Raw genomic sequence first — 16,162 nt, 5'->3', positions numbered from 1 at the left:
ATGGATAAATGATGTAGGTAGCTTAACCTTACACGTTTCTTTGGAAAAACGTAAGCTAAATGAACACATGTACATGTATTATGTGTAACAGAATGTAAAAAACTTTTAGAACAACTCAAAGAATGAGTTAACCGATGTATTTTACCGCTTATAGTGCTGTATTACGAGTGCCAGAATGTTAAAAAAAAAAAAAAACTTTTAAAATAACTGAAAGAATTAGTCAGCCAATATTCTTTATTTTCTATAGTGCAATTACCAACAGTACTCTGACAGAATGTTTTGAGTAGGTTTCCAGGCACAAAAAGATGGTGTGAAATACTAAGGATTTTTTTTATTTTAAAATATTAAACAAACACATGAAAAGCATCTCTAAAGACCAATTCGTTTCAGTTAAGTTGTTACATATATTACAAATACAGAATTTTATCTATTCGAATTACAACTGTTTTTTCTCTTGGCCAGATTACAATTGACATCACATGAGGTTTTCCAACAAACAAACAACAGATTTTCCATAATAATTATTATGGTTGAAACTTGACACAAGGTATAGTTAAATATAATTTATAGTAAAGGAGACGCTTGCATGTTCGAGTAACAAAGCAAAATCTGTAAAAAAAAGTCTGATCAAATTTAAAATATGTAGCATAAAAACCTACTCTCAGAAGATCATTAAAATACTTTGTATTCCCAATACTCTGTGATATTATAAAAAGGAGTTTGATACAATCTTAATAGAGGTTGAAATAATTAATATTTTAATAATTTCACATTCAGCATACAGTGATGTTATTCTATGACAATGTCTGATTCATACAGAATAGGAATGTGGTTCAGCTCTGTTCCACAGTGTTTACAGCTTGTGTCAGGTACTGATCAGCGTCCATGGTCATTAAAAAGATACGGAACACTGCAAATATTTATCAGTTGGCATCAAATCTAAATTTGTGGAGACAACACATTTTTTATTCCTCGTGATTTAGTTTTTTTTATGGTTTAATGTTTGTAATAATGTTAAAATAAATAGTGGGGAAAATATTTTTAAATATTATAGCTTTATCTGAAACTTTTACAGAACGTAGCACATAAATAAATAAAGTGAAGTCTGTTTTAACCTATAAACCTGCATTAACCTTTTGATTCTTGTAAATAACAAAGAAGGTTTGGAAGACACTGAAGCTGACATTGAACATACACATGTTGTCAGACTGTCAAGAATCAGGATTGGTAAGGGCATTTTTTTTATGCTTAGTCATTTTGTAGTAGTTTTAATTTTACTTTTAAGTTTAAAAATTGTCTTACGGATTAATAATTTTTATAGATTTATCTTAAATTTTTGCATAACCAATTTTTTTTATTAATTAGCTGATGTGTAAAAAAGTAGTTAGAAAGAATCAACGAACGTCTGGTCCAAATAGTGTTCGTAAGTATGAGGAACCAATGTATTGTTTACAGTAACCAATCAGTTTGATTCACTGAATTGGCAAAAATAAAGAATTTCATTAAATTCAATTTGACTGACACAAATTTACACCGACCATTATCACTTCATTATATTGCACATTTTGTTCTTTTTCTCTATTCTTACCTTGTGATATTTACAGCTGAGTAACTCTCCAAATGTAAACCAAGTGTACAAAAACAAATTTAGGTTGTCAGAAAATTTGAACATGATTAGCATGTACATCACGTGCAGTAAAAGTCACTATGATTCTTATAAATAACTCTTTGGTTTACATCTATTTTCATTCAATCACTTTGATTCTGTGAACTATAAATTCTCATTATACACAAGCACACGTGTGACTAAACTTTTTCTTTTTTCATTTTTCTTTTTCAAATGCTTTGAATAGAACTCACAGTACACTGTTGTTCAGTCAGTGTAAATGATTCTTGAGGTTTCAAACAATTCAGTTTGACAGCTTTGAGAAGATATAGTATGTTGTTTTTAATCCAACAACTTTGAGTAAATCCTCTCTACTTAGTGTACGCTCTGTTTAGTGTACCTGTGGGCTGGTATCATGTGTGGGCTCATCTGAGCAGTCCTCCTTGTTGGGTGAAAGTTCCTCTATGGAGCTCTGTTCTCTCAACCCTAAGGCAAGAATTTCAAGGCTGTCATTTGAGGTGCAAGTGAAGCAAGTGACAAGGAATATATTGCTTACTAAATTATTAACTGTCACTTTTCCTCAATAATCCCTGAAGACTAAGCAGCAGACAACTGTAACACTGGCAAAACAGAAATAATCCATGGTGATTCTGCTAAACTGGTGATTACACTTATTTTAGCAATTGAAATTAAACAATTTTCACAGCAATATTTACTTGTTAAAAACAAACAGAACCATTTAAAACTAAATGTGTATGTGTGTGTGTGTGTCTGTATGTACAGTACATAGTGGTAAAATAGTACATGGTTGATTAGCATTTTTATCAGGCATTTGGCCATGAAACATTTTTATGATACTTATATATTTCAGTATACAAATAGCTAAAAAACATATCCAGAGCCCAATCGATAATCCATTCTAAAATGATTTTCCAAGCCTGAAAATGTACATGAAGAAAGTACTCATGAGGGAATAAACTTGATTTAGTGATTAATGTAAAGCCAGAGAATTAATGTTACGGTAGAAAAGGGCATTAGCTACCGCAAGATGCTCGTTCCTTCCATTTCATCTTATTGTCCTCAGAGTGACGAGTCCACGTTGACCTGAAACTGACGAGCTCTGCAGTTATGTGAGCCAGATTCCACTCCAGGCCTCTTGAGCTCTCCTTCCATAATGAACTGTGACAAAAGATGTCATATAAAAATAAATATCCTATCACTGATTCAGCCATCAATCTGCATTTTTATCTGTACTTAAGCAGTGGAATTTTATGCCATAGTACTAAAATCAGTTTTTTTGTATGAGACTTAAAGTTAATTATTATTTTTCTTTCTCAAAACCTATTGATATACAAAAGGCAATAATATCACTATTCCCTGGTTGGAGCACCTGTGTCGATTACACGGCACTGGTGGGTCTGGATTCTCTTGAACCAGAGGAATAACTATCTTCTCTGCCATGTCCGTCAGAAGGGAAAAGGTAGGATCCACAATAAAGCTGATAAAGCCTGAAATACATTATAAATTACATGTTGTAAATTAAAACCCCAGCATACAGCAAAATATTAGAATAATATGTACTTTTTTAATCAATCCAAAATTCTAACACAAAATACTACAGAGGTTAAAGGAAGAAACAATTCAAATATAAAAAAGTGCAAAAAGTTCACTTATCCTTTTGCTAAATAATTACATACAGTACTAGTCAGAAGTCTAAGCACAGTTGTTAACAATGAGCAGGTAATGTGTCTGTTTTCCCATGTTGGATATTTGTGTTTCACATTACATTTATTCATTTAGCTTTTCTCTAAAGCAGTTTTCAAGGATGATTGACCTTTAATCATTTACCCATTTATACAGCCAGGCAATTTTTACTTGAGCAACTTAGGATGAGTACCTTGCTCAAGGGTACTACAGCTGGAGGTGGGATTCAAACCTGCAACCTTTGGGTCCTAAAAGAGTAGCTATAACCACTACACTACCAGCTGTCATCTATGAGTTGCCTTGAAACCTTGTGTTGGTTTCTTAAATTAAATAAACTTTTTACGAAAATTATGAAAGAGTACTACAGCTGGAGGAGGGAGTGAAACCTAACAACCTTTGGAGCCAAAGGCAGGAGCTCTAACCACTACACTACCAGCTGATTTAATTTTTCCCTCCAGTTCATCTCACACAAGTATTGTCCAGGTGGGCCAAGTGCACTCACACTTTTCACTGGTACTGTAAAGAGGTCAGTACATTACCAATCTGGGACTGGGCCACCAACGTGTTCTTCCGGTCACACAGAGGGGAAAGAGGGAGGCCTAGCACTTTCTCTCTGTCACCCTTACAAAGAAGAGCAGCGCTTTATTACTTAATGTTTGCCTTTCCAACTCATACACATGCATATATTTGAGAAACTCTTTTTTAGATACCACGCACAAGCCAAAAAACTAAACAAAAGTGGATCTGAACGGAGGAACAGCTGTAGACAGGAGCACACAGGGTGGTTTGTTATGCAAACACATCTTTCCAGGAAATACCTACATGGCAGTGATAGCCACTACCACAGAGATAAAAATAGCAGATGGTCATAGACAAACTTACTAGGTGTCCCAGGTAAAGGAATGAAACCCTGCTATAACGTGATAAGTGGGGTCCAAAAAATGCAATCGCAAAAATGAGAGGTCGTGTTACTGTGAGCTTAATGGTAAACATTTTTCAGTCAGTCTTTCAGTTACTGTGTGGAAAAAAAATTTTTAAAATGTCATTATTTGTTTCAGGGGGTGCGGTGGCGCAGTGGGTTGGACCGTAGTCCTGCTCTCCGGTGGGTCTGCGGTTCGAGTCCCGCTTGGGGTGCCTTGCGGCGGACTGGCGTCCCGTCCTGGGTGTGTCCCCTTCCCCCTCCAGCCTTACGCCCTGAGTTGCCGGGTTAGGCTCCGGTTCCCCGTGACCCTGTATGGGACAAGCGGTTCCGAAAATGTGTGTGTGTGTGTATTTGTTTTCATTTATTAAGGAAAAAGACTGATTATTACAAACAAACTGGACTCCAGACAAATACAATACTAATAATGCTAATAATACTGGATCATGGGAGCCAGTCAGTCGCGGGTTATACGCAAATTTGTGTGATCGCAGGGGTTTCACTGTGTCTGACAGTGTAAAGACGCAACTCAAATTTGAAAAAGTCCAAAGAATGTTCTAGGTGTTTGTTTAAAATATACCGAACTTAATGACGTGCGCGTGAGTGGACGGGATGGATGGGCGCGCGCCGGACAACCGGTTAAACCTCCGGCGCTTGTTCCATCTGCTTTTGGCACCTCACACTCAGAGCGACGTGTTTCCCTTTTGTCTCTACACAAGCCTTTGCTGAAGTCAACCGAAATGTGTAACTGTAATGTATGTAGCCAGATACAAAACTTTTAAGAAAAGTGTTTAGCTGTTTTTGGTTATTTTACTTTTTGTCGAGCGAGACAAACGATCCAGCTGAGCGCATGACATGGTTTTTCCGTCAACTTTGTAGTGGCATTTTCTCAACAGTTTTACGCATTTTAACTGCACAGATTGTCATTTATGCAGAGTATGTGAGGTTATTTATATAATTTTAAGGCGCTCGGTGTGGTATTATGATTGTTAGGAAAGCGCCAAAGATAATTCCGTCTTTTGAGAGAAGAGAAGCTCCATTCCAACGGCCGGCGCGCGCGACCGTTACACAGGTCACATCCGGGGTCGCACGAGCTGGGCTCACGTGGCTTGCGCGCTGCGGGATCTGGGCTGGTCCGTTCACTTGAGTTATTTTAACTTTTGTTTGAATAGAGACACTGTTTCATTTTATCTGTAATAAATGTTTTTCATCTGAAATACGGGAACACATGATTTTTACATCTTACTACTTCAGAGTTCTGCCGGAAACATTTGTACTTCCGAAAGCAAAGTCTCATGCTAATCTTTGCTGAGAATCCATCCTGGGTCACTCTGCTTGCTGCCTTGGGTCTTGTAGTATTAACCTTGTCAAAAAGCTGGGTGTTAGCTCTGTAGCCTTTTAGGTTGAGAACTTTGGGACTTAATCCAGCAACCTACAGGATATAAATCTATGGGTTTGAGTGTATTTGTGCCTCAGTTGTTGCTAGTGGAATAGAGCTGGAATAGAGCTTGTTCTTCACTGTAATGCATTAGAGTATAACAATGAACTGTATAAATGTTGGGGGGGGTGCGGTGGCGCAGCTGGCTTGGCCGGATCCTGCTATGTGGTGGGTCTGAGGTTACAAGTCCTGTTCGAGGTGCCCTGCGGCAGATTGGTATCCCATCCAGGGTGTTTCCCCCCTCCTACTCTGGCCCCGCGCTGCCGGGCAGGCTTGCCGCAGCCCTGCTCGGTTTCAGACTGTGTGTGTATATCAATATTTCATTAGTTGATCTTATGATGAATTGATGAGTCATTAGATCATAATGCTCTTTACTGTAGAGCTGTCTGAAACTTCATTTTTTATTTAAAAAAAAAAATTTAAGAAAAGAAGTACAACTAAAACAGCAAACACACTTAGATACTTGCAATATATGAGAAAAATATCAGTCTGCTTTACACCCTGGCTGTAGCACTGATGTAATACACACACATTTTCTGAACCGCTTGTCCCATTCGGGGTCGCGGGGAGCCAGAGCCTAACCTGGCAACACAGGGCGTAAGGCCGGAGGGGGAGGGGACATACCCAGGACAGGACGCCAGTCTGCCGCAAGGCACCCCAAGCAGGACTCGAACCCCAGACAGCAGGACTCGGTCCAACCCACTGCGCCACCGCATCCCCCACTGATGTAACAGCCAGATGTAATAAAAACTGTAACAACCAGTGTCTAGTGATATACTGTTACATGCTGATGGTCATTTTATTAATGTTTCTGGACCTTTGTGCTGCTTTTACAGAGTATCAGTATGAGGTGGTGCTCTGGTTAGGATTGGAGCCTTGCAACCTTAAGGTCCTCAGTTTTAAATCCTACTGCTATAGTGCCCTTTGTCAAGGTACTCACTGTGGGTTACTGAAGTAAGAATACTGTTCCGTATAAATGGGTAAATAATTGTTCAGGTGGTCCTTGATTTATAACGGTTTTGTTCCCATGAGCCCTTTCTGAGTCAACTTCATTGTAAGCTGAACATCTCCTTTTGCATATATGAACTCTATCAATGTATAAACAGTTAACGTGCATGAATGCTCCATTTTTTTAATAGGGCTTTGTCATATTTTTTCACCAGTTTTATATATTCATATAAATAGTAATATAGAACATGAGTAATATCATATTTTCATGTTTCACTTTTTCACTTTCATTTCTAAATGTACTGCCTTTTTCTTTTCTGCACCACCAGCACTCACTTTTTCAGTGTCTGACTCTTCAAATTAAATTAAAAAGTATATTGAAGGGAGTCACAAGTGGAAAGTTTTTTTTAAAAAAATCAGTGGCTACTAAACATCCAAATACTGACTAAGACCTAACAGTAACAAATGTGGGGACCCAGCACAAATGGTGTCCAGCTGATGACTGCATTTTTATGATGACATTGTTAGAAGTGACAAGCATACATTGGGACAAAAAAATAATAAGGTTAAATGGACAGCCATTGTAAATCCATGTGGTCATGAATTGCACATGTCATAACTCTACGAGTACCTATAACTAGATTAATGGAAAAAATTAGCACTGTAAGTCACCTTGCGCAAAGCTGTCAGTAGTGGTCTACAGGCATAGTGCATGACATATGGTAGACCATGGATCAGTACATCATGATGCAATTACACACAAATATCACACACATTCTCTGAAGCTGCTTGTCCCGGGTGGAGTCACAGTGAACCGGAGCCTAACCGGGCAGCACAGGACACAAGGCTAGAGGGGGAGGGGACACACCCAGGATGGGATGCCAGTCTGTTGCAAGGCAACCCAAGCAGGACTCGAACCCCAGACCCACCGGAGAGCACTCGGCCAAACCCACTGCTCCACCGTGCCCCCTCATACACACAAACATGCAGCAACATCACGCTTCCCATTAGTAAAGAATTGCAATGATGTATTGAGGACACAGCTCCTCTGATGTAGTGTCATTAATGGTTCACAGATAGTCAAAGAGAATAAAATTCGTCCTCAGAAATATCTGAGAAATATATTACGTATATCCATTTGCAAATGTATGCTAAAGATTTATTAAACTTTTTTCAATTTCTTTACTGAATAAAATATAACCTTAATCAATCTATAGTTATACTGGTGAGCTAAAATGGTAATATACAGTAAATCCAGTCATAGAATTAACAGAATATGTGGAGCTAAGTTAATCGCTTTTTTGATGTGTTGTTTTGTACTTGATATCATGTAAAGAGATGTCATTTCAGGTGATAAGGCCATTCATGAAATACTGCTAATGCTGTACAGATATTATTTTTAGAATATTTATGTAATCTTGTCAATTAGGTCTTGCCAAGTTACATGCTTGTATGTTTACATTAGACTTTAGTTTGATTTTGTTTAGTTTCACCTTTTTGCCTTAAGTACCATATAATGACAATGAGACTTCCAAATAAAAAAAAACCATAAATATGGTTTTCTGTAAAGTGGATGCATACCTGCCTGAAGAACTCCTCCATCAGGGCTTTGGTCCATCGTGAATGCAGGCGCCAGGGCTTGATTGGGTGGCTGATGTCCGCAGTATGGAGCAGCAAGGACAGTGCTTTTGGTTTCTCAATCCTGGGGACATATGCAAAAAAAAAAAAACCTTGTGGAACTTATTTTGAATGCAGTCCACTGAATCTGTAACACATTTTCCCATAGAAGATAAGATACCTGTGATTATTCCTTAGATGGTTTGTAACTGTTAAAAATAGTAGCTTGAGTACAAAGTAATTATTTTATTATGAAATTATGACACATCACCCTTCAGGCTGCTGTAGACAGGCTTTCATGGTTTTGACCTGCTGGAGGTGGTACGACATGTCTGTGGCCAGGACCATCTCTATCACCAGTGCACGGAGCTCCCTGTTGTTAACAAGATGTCGAAGAAGAGTCATCAAATACATAGTGACACTTGTTATAAACCAGCAAAAAGAGCTCTCAGCTCTCAACCATCTTGCAGCTTTTATAACCTTAGGATAGCTCTTTTGCAACTCTATGGTTATCGTTATCAAGTGTGTTAAGATTTCAGAGGCATCATTTTCTTCGTACAAACCACATACTTGAAATCTGTATAGCACTCAATGTGTGATTTCAGAGTTTTAAGGAAACCAGCTGCCTGTACACTCAAACATGTTTTTCAGTAGTGGATGTAGAAGAAACTGCTGTTGATTATCACTAAACCAATATGATGAGATCAGTGTAAAACAAATACAATCTAAAATACAATTGGTGGAAAGTGTTATTCTGGGAATGGGGTGCGGTAGCGCAATGGGTTGGACCACAGTCCTGCTCTCCGGTGGGTCTGCGGTTCGAGTCCTGCTTGGGGTGCCTTGCAATGGACTGGCGTCCCGTCCTGGGTGTGTCCCTCCCCCTCCAGCCTTACGCCCTGTGTTACCGGGTAGGCTCCGGTTCCCCGTGACCCCGTATGGGACAAGCGGTTCTGAAGATGTGTGTGTTATTCTGGTGTAACTTGTGCATGGAATTCACCCAAACCTTACAGACTAAAATATAAGTAAAATCTGAAGATGCTATGTTATTGTTACTTCAGCAGTGAGTCAGAGAAAAGCTGAGGAAGAATCTGACATTCAGCTCCTCTTCTGAGTTAAAGAGATGTGATTCCAACAAAATTTAGTAATGCCCTTTTTAATATCACAGCAATTAGCTTCTTCACTGAAGTTTCTTTAGGTTTTATGTTCTTCTTATTTTAAGTAATGTTTGACATTTTAAAATGTGATGTATGTCTTACAAGACGACTATATATATTAGTGTTTTCTTTTTGAGCGAAAGCTTTTATGACCCTCGGAAACTTTTGTGTTATTATTCATAGGAAAGGCATAACATTCGGCTGGGACATAAGTTACCCTCTTCCATCCTTACATCCATTCCTCTCGTGTGAGATTGATGAAAATGTTCATTTCCTCATCCTGGAGCAGGCGGAAGGCTGCGCTGATGTGGTGGCTCTCCTGCACTGAGCGGTCATTGTAGATCATAGCAAATTCAGACCTTGCAGAGGGGAGTCAGAGAAAAATGTATCCAAAAGAAAGATTCTAGAGACCTCTGTAAGTCAGACCACTGCCACCCCCCAGAGAGTGCTGCTTTCCACTAGGCATGTGACGCATTATAGACACAAATTTTGTGTTGTCTGGGAATGGGCAAACAAAAATGTGACATACATGAATGCAGTTTAGTGTGCTTAACAAAGATAAGATCTTCTTTAAAAATATTTAGGTAGTATGTTTTCATTACACACTATTTGTTTATACACTGTATGTTAAAATCAGTAATACTTTGCTAAATAGTAGCATGGATTTTTTGTTTTCTTGTGTGTTTGTTTTAATGGTAGTTTAGTGGTTAGTGCTGCTGCCCTTGGATCTGATTGACGCAGGTTCAAATTCTACCTCCTGCTGTATTACCCTTCAGCAGTGTACTTAATCTAAATAGATTTAGTCAACCTTTCCTTGTTGTAGAAATGTTTAAATAACTGTAAATGGTGTACTGTTTGGGGTGCCTTGCAGCGGACTGGTGTCCCGTCCTGGGTGTGTCTCCTCCCCCTCCAGCCTTGCGCCCTGTGTTTCCAGGTTAGGCTCCAGTTCACCGCGACCCTGCTCGGGACAAGCGGTTGTAGACATTGTGTGTGTGTGTGTGGGTGTACTGCTTTAAGCTGACTGTTAGTTTAAAGCATTAGCTGAGTGAATACATTTAAATGTACTAATTTGGAATTGATGTTTGTATTAATAGTTTGCCTTTTCCTTATGTACTCATTTTATTTTACCATACATTTTTCAGGACCAATTAACTAATCCCCTCTCACCTTTCATTTCTTGGAGAACTGGTTGTTTTCCTTCCCACAATAAAAAATAAGGAAGTATGCCAAGAGACAGCACTCAAGACTCCCAAGGGGGTTTCAGCTAAATATAGGTCTGCCATGAGACTTATTTTCTAAAGCCATTTGGACTTACAGGACATTTAACCAATCTTGGCCAATTGACTACTGTATTCAACACATTACTGTAGCATGTAAAGTATGAGGCAAACAGTCCTATGTTCTTATGGACTTCAGAAGTTAAAGTAAAAACCAAACAACGTATGTTAATACAGTTGCAGTTTAAAAAAATTTCAAGCAGCCCAGGACTGCATCACTTGTAGTTATGACTTTAATTCAATGCCTTTTCTAGATGGACTTTGTTTTGCTAAATGGTTGTGTGGTTAAAGGCCTCCTGCTGAGAAATCTACGCTAAACCTTGAAGAATTCAACTTTTCTTTGGCGTCATGCACAGATTTGCTGAGTAATTGACTACACTTTACACTACCTCTTGTTCTGCTGCTAAGTAACAAATTAACAAAGTTGAAGTTCTACTTGTAGAAATGTCATGCAGTTGGTATAATCATAAACTGTTGTGTAAAACACTTTTTCCTTACCTTGTATGTATATGAAAGCTGTTTGTGGTCCCTGTGTGTTCATAGTCATGGATAGCAGCAGCAAACAATGAAGCAAGGACTTCCAGCTCAGTCAGCCAGTGCTAGCGTGAACATAATGACACTTCAGGAATGTGTAAAAATGTACTGTAGAAACTGTAATTTGAATATCTCTCTTATACTGTATGTGTAGTACCACAAGTCCAGTACGCAGCAACAGGCAGTGCAGGGTCTGTGTGACATCGGCAGCATGCATGTGACAGTGGTATGGGTTGCCATGTTTGTTGTATCCTCTCTCCAGTGCAGCTAAGAATGACACCAAATGGGGGATGGGTATCTGCAAAGGAAAAATATTGAATTTCAAGTGTTTCAAAGGTAACACACTGGAAAGAAAATCAGTACTGATGTAAATATTTAATCTTAGAAATAATTTTTAAAAATTATAATTTTAACACTTGCACGACTGGTTTTTACACTATTCAGTACTTTGTTGCGGTGTTGATTTGAATATAGTATGTAAGACAAACCTTAAATCGACTGCCAAGTTCATATCTGGTGATCAGTTCCATGAACAAAGTCTGTAAAGCATTTCCTGTGCTTGCAGAATTCAGTGCAAACACATCGAAATTCCACCTGTTGACATCCTGGAAATGCAACACAGGGACATTAAGAGGGCATTAAGTCTTACACAGACTATGCCAAAGGTATTTAGTTGTATACATTCTTCAGCCAAATGTTCCTCTTACCCGGAGACAGTGAATAACTGCCGAGGGTTGGTTTGGCATGGCTGTTGTATAGGCCTTTCGAAACATCCTTTAACAGAAATGTTTAAAAAAGTCAGAAAGCACTTAAAGTTGTAAACAAAGAACCCAGATTCTGTCTGTGTCCAACTTAGTTGGAAAACCACAATCTCTGAGTCCCATATGAACAGAAGCTCTACATCTTCAAGTGCCTCAGAAGAGAGATTAATGTTTTTGAGTGAAAGATGGCATTCTAAAGTATCTGAAAGTGCTCACCTCTCAACAAATATCCCAGCCTGCACCGCATGGACAATGCTGCGGAACCGGGGCTTCTCATCTGGGCGCCGGCTGGGGGGGTGCCCTTTTTGAGAGAAGGTGGATGCCAGCCAGTCTCGCACCTCTGAGGGCACAGCGTCAGAGCGTAGCTGCTGGAGGTCATCCTTCACGTCAAGAGCCTGTCTATTGGTGGAGAGGTGAGGAAGGTTTTCACATTTCTTTGAACAAAAGCGGGTTCAGTGGCAAAGAAGGTTTACTTAAAACACCATGACTATATAGGTCACAGTGTGCTAAAGTTTTGGAAGATACTGATAACAAATTGTATCAATGTAAGTACTATATTCTACAGTGGTGCACTGGAATACTGCCTTATGCCTTCTGTGGAGCCCTGGATTTGAGTTCCTGGTGTGCTGCTCTAGCAATCAATGACAAATTTCCAGTGAACACAAACAGACCAATGTCCACGGTGTCAGCTGGCTGAGATGTCCTCCTTTTGATTATTCACAATGATGCCTGCTGTCAGCTTGGCGCCTATATGGTAGTAACTAGATTCTGGTTGGTTGCATCATCTCGTAAAGACTGTTGTCCACACACTCAATAGAAAGGGCGACTCACAGCTCGCATAGGGCATAATGTATTTGTGTTTCCCCCTCCTAAGGTAAGATGGGTGTTTGGCTGACTGGAGGCATAGCTAAGTATTCAGTTGCAATTAAAGGGGTAAGAAACCTTACCATATTGTGTATTATGCAGGTTATAGAGAAAATCAAAGATATTTCAGTTATTTAATCTCGTAGATGTTAACACTGTTTGTTTCAGCATTATTGTCTAACGTATTGTGTTAAAACTACATTAAAGAACCAGTTAACACTGGAATATATTTATTGGTAACCATAAGTGCACTTTTCATTTGTGCGTGTATTAAAGGGTGTTCTTCAATTTCCTCATTTTGTTTGAACCTTACCTCGTTTCATCAATATAAACTGCCTCGAGTAGGGATGCAGTGTAGTCTAAGTTCTTTTTCAGATCTTCAAAGTTCACCTCTTTTTCATCAAGCTGTTTTATCATGCATCTTAACCTGTAGATAAAGAAAACAATGGCAATGTTTTCAGCAATCCAAAATGCTACTACATCTTACCTTGAAAATGTTTTTGACGCCTTCAACCTAAAAAATGTATTCCCATAATATACTGTAATGGTAATGGTGGCTCATGTTAGAAAAGGAACTGTAGTTTTTAGGGTACCGTAGCCAGTGTATTGAAATGCTACACGAAACTTATTCTGAAAAACAACAAAAACTAATGTTAAAATTTAACTTTTTGTTTCTAGAAGAGAGGGAGGTGCAGTGGCTCAGTGGGTTGGGCTGGGTCCTGCTCTCTGGTGGGTCTGGGCTTCTAGTCCTGCTAGGGGTGCCTTGCGGCGGACTGGCGTCCCATCCTGGGTGTGTCCCCTCCCCCTCCAGCCTTACGCCCTGTTTTGCCGGGTTAGGCTCCGGATCCCTGCGACCCCGTATGAGACAAGCGGCTTCAGACGGTGTGTGTGTGTGTTTGTTTCTTGAATACACTCCAGTGTTACAAGTGTATCTCTGAGAAGAAGGGGTCAAGGAGCTCTTTTTTTATGTTTTGTTTGAAACAATTTCCCATACCAAGTGAATTAATGAAGGGATGCAATTACGATTCTTCTAGTGTAAATGAAAAAGGGAAAATGTGTGATTTAACACGAAATACCATGTCTTCTGGGATGTAAAGCAATGCATTTTGGCCCAGCTTAAATGGCAGCTGAAAATTCTTTTGAACATATTTTTTTCTTTAAATAAGTATTAAGCCACAATGGGTTCTCGAATGTATTTATTTTATTTGTGAAAAAATGACATTTGTAATTAAAGGCACAGAATTTAAATGTACAAGCTAAAATAATTGTTTTGAATAGGAACTGTAAATTCAGATTGTCAAAGGAAGTTGTGGTGGTCAAAAGGAATTCATGCTTGTGTCTTGTAGTTCTAGTTACATGACCAAAGGTAAGATGATGATTTTGTCTCATAGAGTAGATGTATCAAAGTCTTTTGGAAAGACATCTGTCATTTTCTCAGTTTGGTTATTTAAAAAATAAAAATGCTGTTTGGTTAGCTCCCGCCCAGGAAACCTCATATGGTACAGCCAAACACATGCTCAGTCCTGACTGATGTTGTAGACAAAGGCAGATAAGTTTCCAAAATATACTTCTTGTACTCTTTTATACACTCTTTTCATGCATACTAAAAGTAAAAGTTTTACAACCCCATGTTGACAGATGAGCTGTGTTTATTTTCACTTTTTGGATAGTAGGCCTTTTAAGATGAACTGATTCACTGCCATGTCATTTCAGAGCCCTTGTGCTTCACATGGTAACTATCACCAGCCGCATTAGCAGCGGTCAGAAATGATGGACAGCTTTTGCAACCAAAGTGGCATGAAGCTCTGGCCGCCTTTGTGTTTTTCATGTCAGCCAGACTTTCGTACAGCAGTGAGATCACAGCAAAAGCATGCATTGGAATGTGGCAGCTGCTCCTTATCTGTAGTTTTATTCCATTGTAGTAATTGTAGTAATGTTTATTCTGAATTAGTGTAAACAGGAAAGAGAAAATTATTAGTCAAATATGCCTGGAGTATGTCATAATGTCTGGTGTATACCAAATAGTATCAGCTTTAGTACTCACTTAAGAAATGCAATGTTAAACCAAGCAGATATTTATTTCCTGAATTAATTTGTTGACCTAAAATAAACGGAGTTCATACACACTTTAAACAAAATTATTAAAGCAGAAGTCCAAGGCAGCAGTTTCATCAAAATTTTATCATGTCAATGTATAATCTGTGATTTTTTCTTTCTAACACATAGATTTCCTCATGGACAGAGTTCAAGTATCAACAAATTAGCAGTATAGAAGAATCTATCAAAATAATTGGTTAGTAAACTAAAAAGCTTAACTTGGCAGTATATTTATACTGTATCCGTCATTCTGAAGTTTAATTTCTCCATCTTTAGAACAATAATAACAATAATACTTCTCTTAGTTTTTTTTTCTTTTACTGAATCATACATGTGCATTACATAGTTGAAGAATTTCCAGATTTTCTATGTGATATCTTTTAGAGCAAACAGATAAATTAAAAATCCAAAAAATGAAAACATGTTTTTGAATTTTAATGCTAAGCTTGCTAAAAGCAACCCCCCAAAACTCATGTAGAAGTAAAAACCTGAAAGCACTGAGTGACAGTTTTCAAAGCCTCATGCACATAGGAACAAAAGAAAAGGTTGCCATAACATTATCTTTCCATAACTGTGTGTAAAGACACCATACAAATGTAAACATAAGGAACATCTCATAGGAAACCCTCATTGTTCTAGGCCACAAAATTACCTTCTGTACTTATCTCGCCTAGTGCTCATTCCCCACCTCACTTACCTACGTATGGGTGTCTGAAGGTGTTTCTTACGAACTCTCAAAAGCTCAGCCATCTGTTTTTAAATTAGGCAGTGTCCCCAGCACCTCAAAGCAGAAGAATTTGACTAGTGTTGCACAGGAGTAGAGCGAGATCAAGACTTGGAGTGGCAGAGAGAAAGAGACAGAGAGGAGAATGCTCTCACGATATGACAAAACTTGTCGGTCCTGAAACGCACCAGCAGCACAGAGCAGCCGCCCACTCCCCTGGGGACCTACTTGTCTCTGATTGGCCAAGTCAGTGTGTGGCAGTCCTGTGCTGTGAGGGAGGCTGTCGCTTGTGGCAAGCTTGTGTTGTTTAACAGATGTTGTTTTTTTTTTTTTCCAAATTTTTTAGGTAATTTACTTTCTGTAGAACCATGTGGATGTAAAGTGCATGTTTTTTCTTACAGAGGGATAAATCCGGGGACAGGAAGTATATGTAAGTGTGATCAAAGAAAAGGAAACTAAAGAAAAGGAAATTTTAAAAAAATAAGCTGTAACTTCCTCCTCTTTGATTCATAGGGCTAT

General features: G+C 38.7%; 1 protein-coding gene across 1 annotated transcript; it reads right to left on the bottom strand.

Moving 5' to 3' along the window:
• Positions 1 to 1,313: 1,313 nt before the first annotated feature.
• Positions 1,314 to 15,795, bottom strand: LOC114909762 (calcium/calmodulin-dependent 3',5'-cyclic nucleotide phosphodiesterase 1B-like). The gene is made up of 14 exons (XM_029249555.1): positions 15,617 to 15,795; positions 13,136 to 13,249; positions 12,175 to 12,357; positions 11,905 to 11,971; positions 11,686 to 11,802; positions 11,355 to 11,495; positions 11,162 to 11,262; positions 9,620 to 9,745; positions 8,504 to 8,605; positions 8,197 to 8,317; positions 3,850 to 3,931; positions 2,997 to 3,114; positions 2,649 to 2,785; positions 1,314 to 2,092 (listed from the first exon to the last, which is right to left on the bottom strand). Exons 1-14 carry the CDS (start codon positions 15,667 to 15,669, stop codon positions 1,998 to 2,000), a joined length of 1,557 nt encoding a protein of 518 aa, XP_029105388.1. The 5' UTR covers positions 15,670 to 15,795; the 3' UTR covers positions 1,314 to 1,997.
• Between the last annotated feature and the right edge of the window lie 367 nt (positions 15,796 to 16,162).

Source organism: Scleropages formosus, unplaced genomic scaffold, assembly GCF_900964775.1.
Source record: "Scleropages formosus unplaced genomic scaffold, fSclFor1.1, whole genome shotgun sequence".
NCBI classification, from domain to species: domain Eukaryota; kingdom Metazoa; phylum Chordata; class Actinopteri; order Osteoglossiformes; family Osteoglossidae; genus Scleropages; species Scleropages formosus.
This window is presented reverse-complemented; position numbering and strand designations above follow the sequence as displayed.